Genomic DNA, 11,367 nt, shown 5'->3' on the forward strand with positions numbered 1-11,367 from the left:
CACACACACACACACACACACACACACACACCGTTTGTTTGGAAGCGTCACCTCTTGAAAAAAGTTTTTTCCCACTTCCCGACATCGTTTTTGTTTCAGAAAAGTTCCATGTTTGTACGGCAACGTCAAAAACGACGTCCGTTTTCATGGAAAAGGCAGAAATGTAGTTTTCCTGTAGGGCCACTAGTGGGCGCTGGTTTTTTTGTTTGGTCTTTTAACACAGTAGATCTCCAACATTTCCGCCACCGTCTGGAACCAAAACGTAAGAATGATGTGTTTTCACCTGAAAACCAGCGCCTGAGAAACTCGTCTCGACGCGGCTAATTCAGAATTCCTAATAAAGGGGCGGGACTTTCACAGCTACAAGTGGGAATCCTGAACCGGAGCCAACCGGAACGCCTGAGAGCGCCCCCTGCTGGCCGACTGTGAGAAGGTCTCCGGGTGTTTTTACCGTCTCCCGCCGGGCGTCCTCGTGACTCCACCTCGCGGCTGTTTCCTCCAGAACCTGCAGAGAAGCAGAACCAGGTGACGGGGGGTCGTGTTTAACCAGAACCTGTGCCGCCGGCCGCGTCACAGAAACTCTCCTCTTACCGAAGTCCGTCTCTGCGTCGGATCCTCTGAGGTGCGGAAAGAAAACATGGACGTCCGGCAGCGGCGGCTGGTCGTCACACAGCTGGAAACAGAAAACCACCAAAACCCAAAAGTTCAGCAGGAACCAGGAGGGTTAAAACACTTTCAGCTTGTGTGGACCGGACTGGCCTGGACCGGACTGGACTAGACCAGACCGGACCGGACTGGACCAGACTGGACTGGACTGGACTGGACTAGACCGGACTGGACCGGACTGGACCAGACTGGACTAGACCAGACTGGAGCAGACTGGGCCGGACTGGCCTGGACCGGACTTGACTGGACCGGACTAGACTGAACTGGACCAGACTGGACCAGACTGGACCAGACTGGACCGGATTGGCCTGGACCGGACTTAACTGGACCGGACTGGACTGGACCGGACTTGACTGGACCGGACTAGACTGAACTGGACCAGACTGGACCAGACTGGACCGGATTGGCCTGGACCGGACTTGACTGGACCGGACTAGAGCAGACCGGACCAGACCAGACCGGACCAGACCAGACCAGACCAAACCAGACCAGACCGGACCAGACCAGACCAGACCAGACCAGACCAGACCAGACTGGACCGGACTGGACTGGAGTTCCGGGTTAACGTACAGACCAATATCATCTTGAGCGGTTTTTCTTTGTTGTGTCACAGAATATATGTGGTGATTTATTAATAATTACTACAGAGAAGAACAACAACCTCAACATTTAAATGAACCTTCTGCTGCAAACTGCAGTAAGATATCCTGGACTGGTGCATTCTGGGAGTTTTTCAGAAACTCCCCCCGACAGCTTGTTTCATGGCAACAAGCTTTCATGACGGCGTCACAATAAATAAATCGATCAAATATAAAGAATCACTGTTTTCTTTAATATTTTTACCTGAAATTCCTAAAATGGGGTTTGAATTCAATCTAAGACACCAGAGGAGGAAGTAGAGCGATTTTTAGTGAAACACTCAGAATTGTTGATGTTCTATATTCTTAATTCTGAGTGATAAAACAGAAAATGCTGATTTGATTTGAAAGTAAACATTTCTTTATAATTCTTTTCTGTGCTGCAGCAGCTTGTGTGAAACGTAAAGAGTTTTAAAAACCCTTTTCATGAAACTGTCCTCTGGGAGACAGCTCACCAGACACGAGGGTCAGTGAACGCACCTGCAGGGCTGCAGCCCGTCCAGCAGGGGGCGCCACCTCCCTCAGTGTGGACACGGCTCAATTTGTGCAGGACACACACTACTCACATCACTACTACTACTGCTGCTGCAGATTACTCAGATTACTACTCAGATTACTGGCTTTAACTGTTCCAGAATGAAAACAAACAGAACAGGTAAAGCTTCAGATGTCTGACTTTTACATGAGCTCAGTGAACGCACCGTGGAGAAAGACGTATTACTGAGCTGTGATTGGCCGACAGATGGGGGAGGGAGGAGATCATGATGAGAGAAGTGATGTGATGTGGGGGGGGGGGGTGTACTACCTGCCCACGGTGCTTGGTGGTCCTGCTGCGTCCCCTCAGACCGTCCAGAGCCATCATGGCCGACACCGGCGGCGTTTGTCCAGGATTTGCTGCAGACGGGTGGCGGCGGCGGCGGCGGCGCCGCAGCGAAGCTTCGTCTCGGCTGCAGACCTTCCAAAAGAAGAAAAGAGTGATGTTTCCTGGAGGACGACCAGAGGCCCCGTTCCCACGGCAACGCTTCAAGTGACAACGCTTCGGTTTGATGTCTTCACTTCGGAAAAGTTTCACGTTTCAACGGGAATATTTTGGAAATAACGTCTGTTTCCACGGATCATCAGAAACATGTTGGGCCACTAGGTGGTGCTGTTGTTAGTTTTAGTACTGAAAGTACACACACACACACACCCACACACACACACACACACACACACACACACACACACAACTACCAAATTGGATTGTTATTACGGTGACTGTCAAAATAAAACTACCAAGTTGGGTTGTTACTACAGTGACTGTCAAAATAAAACTACCAAGTTGGATTGTTACTACAGTGACTGTCAAAATAAAACTACCAAGTTGGATTGTTATTACAGTGACTGTCAAAATAAAACTACCAAGTTGGATTGTTATTACAGTGACTGTCAAAATAAAACTACCAAGTTGGATTGTTATTACAGTGACTGTCAAAATAAAACTACCAAGTTGGATTGTTACTACAGTGACTGTCAAAATAAAACTACCAAGTTGGGTTGTTACTACAGTGACTGTCAAAATAAAACTACCAAGTTGGATTGTTACTACAGTGACTGTCAAAATAAAACTACCAAGTTGGATTGTTATTACAGTGACTGTCAAAATAAAACTACCAAGTTGGGTTGTTACTACAGTGACTGTCAAAATAAAACTACCAAGTTGGATTGTTATTACGGTGACTGTCAAAATAAAAGTAACAAGTTCCAGGAGAATATAGACTGGGAGTCATGAGGAAACTTTGTTGTGATTGGCTCTACTGAGCATGTGCAGAACTACTAGTTACGACCAACGTGGTCACCAGGAGCAGGAAAGTTGTGTTTTCCACCGTTCCCATGGAAACGGAGTTGAAGCGTTTTAAAAATGCGTTTCCAGTGACTCTGAGCTCCGTTGTCATTTTAACAGAAATCGGTGAGAGGAGCGACGGTGCATCCGGCGCTCACCAGGGCGTGGAAGGAGGACACGGAGAAGACCCCCAGGCGTCCCAGCATGCTCTTGGAGGGCCGGCTGGCCACAGCCAGGAGGCTCTTCGGGTTGGGGAGCTCGCCGCCCTGCAGGCTGGACAGGTAACAGCGGAACCTGAAGAGATCCAGGTTCAGCTTCTCCAGGTTCTGGTCCCACTGCTGGATCTGAGCACATGACGGGGTCATTCAGGGAGGAGGAAGATGCTCTATAATCTGGATGTAAGAGGAGGAAGATGCTCTATCATCTGGATGTAAGAGGAGGAAGACGCTCTATCATCTGGATGTAAGAGGAGGAAGATGCTCTATCATCTGGATGTAAGAGGAGGAAGATGCTCTATCATCTGATGTTAGAGGAGGAAGATGCTCTATCATCTGATGTTAGAGGAGGAAGGTGCTCTATCATCTGATGTTAGAGGAGGAAGGTGCTCTATAATCTGATGTTAGAGGAGGAAGATGCTCTATCATCTGATGTTAGAGGAGGAAGATGCTCTATAATCTGGATGTAAGAGGAAGAAGATGCTCTATCATCTGATGTTAGAGGAGGAAGATGCTCTATCATCTGATGTTAGAGGAGGAAGGTGCTCTATCATCTGATGTTAGAGGAGGAAGATGCTCTATAATCTGGATGTTAGAGGAGGAAGGTGCTCTATAAATTGATGTTTGTGGAGGAAGATGCTCTATAATCTAGAGGAGGATTTATTTGCCTGGTTTTTCCAGAAAGTGACAGTAATCTCCGCCACAATAAAAGAAGATTAAAATTCTTTTGAAGAATTAGAAGAATTGCTGGCGCTGAGAGAGACCGCGGACCGGTTTCCTGTTTCCTGTTTCCTGTTTCCTGTCCTTCAGCAGACAAACAGATTTAATCCTCAGAGGACTGATCATCGTCACTTCACAGCGTTTTACTGTGAAAAGTGTTTTTCCTTCCCACAGAGCGTCTACGTCAGCTGGGCGGCGCCGCCAAGCAGCAGCACATCTGGAAGTCACACCGAGCGACACGTGAGCCGCGTTACGTCACAGTTTCCACTTCAGGCCTCGGAGCCCAGAGCAGCTCTGAACATGGAAACAGGAAACATCTCCACCGAGCATCCTGACAACCAACCAGCACTCCCCCAGTGTCACGAGTCACAACGGCTCAATGCCATCCAGAGTCACAACGAGTCAGCACTCCCCCAGAGTCACAACGAGTCAGCACTACCCCAGAGTCACAATGAGTCAGCACTCCCCCAGAGTCACGAGTCAGCACTACCCCAGAGTCACAATGAGTCAGCACTACCCCAGAGTCACAACGAGTCAGCAGTCCTCCAGAGTCACAACGAGTCAGCAGTCCCCCAGTGTCACAAGTCACAACGGCTCAATGCCATCCAGAGTCACAACGAGTCAGCATCCTCCAGAGTCACAACGAGTCAACAGTCCTCCAGAGTCACAACGAGTCAGCATCCTCCAGGGTCACAACGAGTCAACAGTCCTCCATAGTCACAACGAGTCAGCACTCCCCCAGAGTCACAATGAGTCAGCACTACCCCAGAGTCACAACGAGTCAGCAGTGCTCCAGAGTCACAACGAGTCAGCAGTCCCCCAGTGTCACAAGTCACAACGGCTCAATGCCATCCAGAGTCACAACGAGTCAGCATCCTCCAGAGTCACAACGAGTCAACAGTCCTCCAGAGTCACAACGAGTCAGCACTCCCCCAGAGTCACAATGAGACAGCACTCCCCCAGAGTCACGAGTCAGCACTCCCCCAGAGTCACAACGAGTCAGCAGTCCTCCAGAGTCACAACGAGTCAGCACTCCCCCAGAGTCATGAGTCAGCACTACCCCAGAGTCACAACGAGTCAGCACTACCCCAGAGTCACAACGAGTCAGCATCCTCCAGAGTCACAACGAGTCAACAGTCCTCCAGAGTCACAACGAGTCAGCACTCCCCCAGAGTCACAATGAGTCATCACTCCCCCAGAGTCACAACGAGTCAACAGTCCTCCAGAGTCACAACGAGTCAGCACACCCCCAGAGTCACGAGTCAGCACTACCCCAGAGTCACAATGAGTCAGCACTACCCCAGAGTCACAACGAGTCAGCACTCCCCCAGAGTCACAACGAGTCAGCACTCCCCCAGAGTCACAATGAGTCATCACTCCCCCAGAGTCACAATGAGTCATCACTCCCCCAGAGTCACAACGAGTCAGCAGTCCTCCAGAGTCACGAGTCAGCACTACCACAGAGTCACGAGTCAGCAGTCCTCCAGAGTCACAATGAGTCAGCACTCCTCCAGAGTCACGAGACGCTACTTTTTTCACCCTGAGGCTTAAACCATGACGCTGCTAATTTATGGATTTTTACTAACGAGCTTCATGCCGTCGATACATGCGTGATGCATTCAGGTGCATCACGGTAAGTCCGCCCTTTCTTTGTTTTTCTTTTTAAATTTAGTGGGTGTGGCTTATATTCAGGTGCTCAATCGTCCAGAAGTCACAGTAAATCCATCTGAGTTGTGTTTTGTTGTGAGGAGTCGTGGTTCTGGCCAGGCGGGTTCTCCACCTGGTTCTCCACGGCTCGCCGGTTCCTCGGGTCCCTGATGACGGACAGCTGCAGCTCGGCCATCTTCTTCATCTTGCCGTCGGTGTCGATGCGGCGCAGCAACGCGCGGCAGCGGCGCAGCAGCAGGCGCAGCGTGTCCTCCTGCCCCCGGCGCCTGGCCAGCAGGGCGGCGCTGGAGGAATGGAGGGCGGTCACCCAGTTCTCCAGGTCGGTCTGCGTGGTGGCCTGCAGGAGCGGGGGGGGGGGGGGGGGGGGTAAGGCACGGCGGCTCTGGGTTACACGGTGCACTGGCGCCTCCTGCAGGTCACACAGGGACTCACAGGGTTACCTGAACTCGGCGCCCTCACCTGGAGCAGGTAGACGTCTCCGTGCGAGTTGCTCAGGCAGAAGACGTTCTCCCTGCGCGGGTGTTCGGGGACGGCCTGCACCACACTGCCGGCGGCGTGCAGAACGTAGCGAGGACCGGGCTCCTGCTCGCCACTGCCTCCGCTGTACGTCTTGTAGAACAGCAGCGTGCAACCTGAGAGGACGAGTCCGGCGCCAAACGTTGTTCAGAGAGGAAGAGAACAGCAGAAGAACGTAGAAGATGTTTGTGAGGAAGAAGAACGTAGAAGATGTTTGTGAGGAAGAAGAACGTAGAAGATGTTTGTGAGGAAGAAGAACGTAGAAGATGTTTGTGAGGAAGAAGAACGTAGAAGATGTTTGTGAGGAAGAAGAACGTAGAAGATGTTTGTGAGGTACCTTTCAGAGTGACCCAGTAGCGCCTCCAGCGGCGCCGGGCCACCAGCTCCAGCTTTCGGTCTCTGCTGACGCTGATCAGAGGTTTGATGAAGAGCCAGCCGGCCCGTCGCACCGCCCCCTGCTCCTCCAGGAGCACCGCTTCCCCTCCTCCTGCCTCCTCCTCCTCCTCCTCCTCCTCTTCATCCTCCTCCTCTTCCTCCTCCTCCTCCTCCTCCTCCTCCTCTGACAGCCCAGTGTCATCAGCAGAGCTGCTGCAGACTGTCTCCAGGTCCTGCATGAAGTTATCATAGATGTTCTGCCGCTGAGCATCGAGGTTCTGGTTCTGGTTTCTGGAGGAGTCGACATTCTGGTTGAAGGGGGTGGAGCTGGAGTTCAGTCCACTGGAGTTCAGTCCACTGGAGGTCAGTCCACTGGAGCTCAGTCCACTGGAGGTCAGTCCACTGGAGGTCAGTCCACCGGAGTTCAGTCCACCGGAGTTCAGTCCACTGGAGCTCAGTCCACTGGAGCTCAGTCCACTGGAGGTCAGTCCACTGGAGCTCAGTCCACTGGAGCTCAGCTGGGCGGAGACGCTGCTGGTTGGTTCCTGCAGGAGACGAGAGCTTCAATTCAAAAATCTCCACAAACTCACTGAAGCATTTTAAAGTCACTTCCTGCTGAACTTCAGACTTAAACCAGGTTTAACCAGGTTAACAGTTTCACCTTAATAACAATCCAACTTGATGGTTTTATTTTGACAGTCACCATAATAACAATCCAGCTGGATGGTTTTATTTTGACAGTCACCATAATAACAATCCAACTGGATGGTTTTATTTTGACAGTCACCATAATAACAATCCAGCTGGATGGTTTTATTTTGACAGTCACCATAATAACAATCCAACTTTGTGGTTTTATTTTGACAGTCACCATAATAACAATCCAAATTGGTGGTTTTATTTTGACAGTCACCATAATAACAATCCAACTTTGTGGTTTTATTTTGACAGTCACCATAATAACAATCCAACTTTGTGGTTTTATTTTGACAGTCACCATAATAACAATCCAACTGGATGGTTTTATTTTGACAGTCACCATAATAACAATCCAACTTTGTGGTTTTATTTTGACAGTCACCATAATAACAATCCAACTTGGTGGTTTTATTTTGACAGTCACCATAATAACAATCCAACTTGGTGGTTTTATTTTGACAGTCACCATAATAACAATCTAACTTGGTAGTTTTATTTTGACAGTCACCATAATAACAATCCAACTTGGTGGTTTTATTTTGACAGTCACCATAATAACAATCCAACTTGGTGGTTTTATTTTGACAGTCACCATAATAACAATCTAACTTGGTAGTTTTATTTTGACAGTCACCATAATAACAATCCAGCTGGATGGTTTTATTTTGACAGTCACCATAATAACAATCCAACTTTGTGGTTTTATTTTGACAGTCACCATAATAACAATCCAACTTTGTGGTTTTATTTTGACAGACACCATAATAACAATCCAACTGGATGGTTTTATTTTGACAGTCACCATAATAACAATCCAACTTTGTGGTTTTATTTTGACAGTCACCATAATAACAATCCAGCTGGATGGTTTTATTTTGACAGTCACCATAATAACAATCCAACTTTGTGGTTTTATTTTGACAGTCACCATAATAACAATCCAACTTGGTGGTTTTATTTTGACAGTCACCATAATAACAATCCAAATTGGTGGTTTTATTTTGACAGTCACCATAATAACAATCCAACTTTGTGGTTTTATTTTGACAGTCACCATAATAACAATCCAACTTTGTGGTTTTATTTTGACAGTCACCATAATAACAATCCAACTGGATGGTTTTATTTTGACAGTCACCATAATAACAATCCAACTTTGTGGTTTTATTTTGACAGTCACCATAATAACAATCCAACTTGGTGGTTTTATTTTGACAGTCACCATAATAACAATCCAACTTGGTGGTTTTATTTTGACAGTCACCATAATAACAATCTAACTTGGTAGTTTTATTTTGACAGTCACCATAATAACAATCCAACTTGGTGGTTTTATTTTGACAGTCACCATAATAACAATCCAACTTGGTGGTTTTATTTTGACAGTCACCATAATAACAATCTAACTTGGTAGTTTTATTTTGACAGTCACCATAATAACAATCCAGCTGGATGGTTTTATTTTGACAGTCACCATAATAACAATCCAACTTTGTGGTTTTATTTTGACAGTCACCATAATAACAATCCAACTTTGTGGTTTTATTTTGACAGACACCATAATAACAATCCAACTGGATGGTTTTATTTTGACAGTCACCATAATAACAATCCAACTTTGTGGTTTTATTTTGACAGTCACCATAATAACAATCCAGCTGGATGGTTTTATTTTGACAGTCACCATAATAACAATCCAACTTTGTGGTTTTATTTTGACAGTCACCATAATAACAATCCAACTTGGTGGTTTTATTTTGACAGTCACCATAATAACAATCCAAATTGGTGGTTTTATTTTGACAGTCACCATAATAACAATCCAACTTTGTGGTTTTATTTTGACAGTCACCATAATAACAATCCAACTTTGTGGTTTTATTTTGACAGTCACCATAATAACAATCCAACTGGATGGTTTTATTTTGACAGTCACCATAATAACAATCCAACTTTGTGGTTTTATTTTGACAGTCACCATAATAACAATCCAACTTGGTGGTTTTATTTTGACAGTCACCATAATAACAATCCAACTTGGTGGTTTTATTTTGACAGTCACCATAATAACAATCTAACTTGGTAGTTTTATTTTGACAGTCACCATAATAACAATCCAACTTGGTGGTTTTATTTTGACAGTCACCATAATAACAATCCAACTTGGTGGTTTTATTTTGACAGTCACCATAATAACAATCTAACTTGGTAGTTTTATTTTGACAGTCACCATAATAACAATCCAACTTTGTGGTTTTATTTTGACAGACACCATAATAACAATCCAACTGGATGGTTTTATTTTGACAGTCACCATAATAACAATCCAACTTTGTGGTTTTATTTTGACAGACACCATAATAACAATCCAACTGGATGGTTTTATTTTGACAGTCACCATAATAACAATCCAACTTTGTGGTTTTATTTTGACAGTCACCATAATAACAATCCAACTTGGTGTTCTGTCCACTAGAATGTTCTCCCAGTGTTCATGTTTAGAGCTCATTGTTCTCTGCTGTGTGTGTGTGTGTGTGTGTGTGTGTGTGTGTGTGTGTGTGTGTGTGTGTGTGTGTGTGTGTGTGTGTGTGTGTGTGTGTGTGTGTGTGTGTGTGTGTGTGTGTGTGTGTGTGTGTGTGTGCTTTCAGTACTAAAACTAACAACAGCACCCACTAGTGGCCCAACCAGCTGTTGAACTCGGGCGTCAGCCGGGCGAGAGCAGAAGCTTTAAACAGATTTAAAGCAGCATCAAAGTTTTATAAATAATAAAATCAACCTTTCTAATTATTGTATTTTTCGCTCTATTGTTGTTTAATAATTGCAGATTAAAGCTTCATAAAATCTCCGTCTTGTTTTTGTTAAACTGGTTCAAACGCCGTAATTTCTCACCTGGATCCTCCTCCTCTTGCGGCTCAGACTTCCTGTCCAGTCGCTCAGACGTCTGATTCGACTCTTCAGGAAGTCTTTGCGGTTGTTTCCGCTGATGACGGCGGCGTTACAGCGGGGGGAGGAGCAGGATGGAGGCTCCGCCCCAAATCCTGGAGGAGACTCCGCCTCCCCGAGGACTCCACCCCGAGGGGTGGACGTCGGCTCGACGGTCCTCCGTGGGCGCAGTGGGGGGGTGACAGGGAATCCGGACAGCGTGTGGCGGCTGCTGTAGGCGCCGGGCGGCGAGGGCGGCGAGGGCGGGCTGAGGTCCTCCAGGTCAGGCTGCGTGATGAGCGAGTCGCCGACGCCGCTGTCCTCCGTCTGGCCCGACGATGAGGTCTTGTGTCCGGCGGCCTCGGAGGCTGGCGGGGAGGAGAAGGCTCGAGGGGAATGTGGGGGAGAAGACGCCGCCGTAGGCGGCGTACCTGCCGCCGCCGTCCACGAACACGCTGTCCGTCAGCTCGCCGCCCCACGGCGAGTCGTACCAGGAGCCGTCGGAGCTCAGCGACCTGCCTTTGTTCACACGCGGCTCGGGGACCGTCGTCATGGCAACAGCAGGGATGCTGGTCCCCTTCCAAGGCTCCGCCCCCACTTTGGTGAATTCCACCCTCACGCTGCCATCTTTACCGAGGAGCAGCTTCGGGCTGCCGCCGCCACCCTCGCCACCGCCCGCATCCCGAGCCCCGCCGCTTCCCGAGGAGCCGAAGCGATAGCTGGCGGTCTCCCTGCGTCTCCGGCGCCTCCTGCTGGCGGAGCGCGAACAAAGTGCCAGGATGTTGACGGGCTGGTCGTTACTCCTCCACCAGCCGCGAGCCGACGGCGCCGCCTCCTTCCGGGAGGAGGACCTCAGTGAGCTGGACGACGCCACTGCTGAGGTCAAGCCTGCTGCGGCTGTCTGCGTTACCCATCACCACCTGGAGGGGGAGCAGAGGAGCAAGAGGAGGAGGAGGAGGAGGAGGAGGAGGAGGAGGAGGAGGAGGAGGAGGAGGAGGAGCAGAGGAGGAGCAAGAGGAGGAGGAGGAGCAGAGGAGATGGAGGAGAGGAGGAGCAGAGGAGGAGGAGGAGGAGCAGAGGAGGAGGAGCAGAGGAGGAGCAAGAGGAGGAGGAGGAGAGGGGGGGA

General features: G+C 48.4%; 1 protein-coding gene across 1 annotated transcript in view; it reads right to left on the bottom strand.

Annotated features, from left to right (window-relative positions):
• The window catches only part of LOC308128046 (rho guanine nucleotide exchange factor TIAM2-like), a gene marked incomplete at its 5' end in the record, with an annotated part of 20,369 nt that extends 9,227 nt beyond the window's left edge, over positions 1–11,142 (bottom strand). Inside the window, 9 exons of the mRNA XM_080493716.1 lie at positions 452–505; positions 592–673; positions 2,110–2,259; positions 3,285–3,470; positions 5,842–6,066; positions 6,189–6,361; positions 6,583–7,165; positions 10,209–10,696; positions 10,761–11,142. Coding sequence (XP_080349842.1) covers positions 452–505; positions 592–673; positions 2,110–2,259; positions 3,285–3,470; positions 5,842–6,066; positions 6,189–6,361; positions 6,583–7,165; positions 10,209–10,696; positions 10,761–11,142 — 2,323 coding nt within the window. The remainder of the gene's footprint in view (positions 1–451; positions 506–591; positions 674–2,109; positions 2,260–3,284; positions 3,471–5,841; positions 6,067–6,188; positions 6,362–6,582; positions 7,166–10,208; positions 10,697–10,760) is intronic.
• Between the last annotated feature and the right edge of the window lie 225 nt (positions 11,143–11,367).

Source organism: Lipophrys pholis, assembly GCF_963383615.2.
Source record: "Lipophrys pholis genome assembly, contig: SCAFFOLD_158, whole genome shotgun sequence".
NCBI lineage: Eukaryota > Metazoa > Chordata > Actinopteri > Blenniiformes > Blenniidae > Lipophrys > Lipophrys pholis.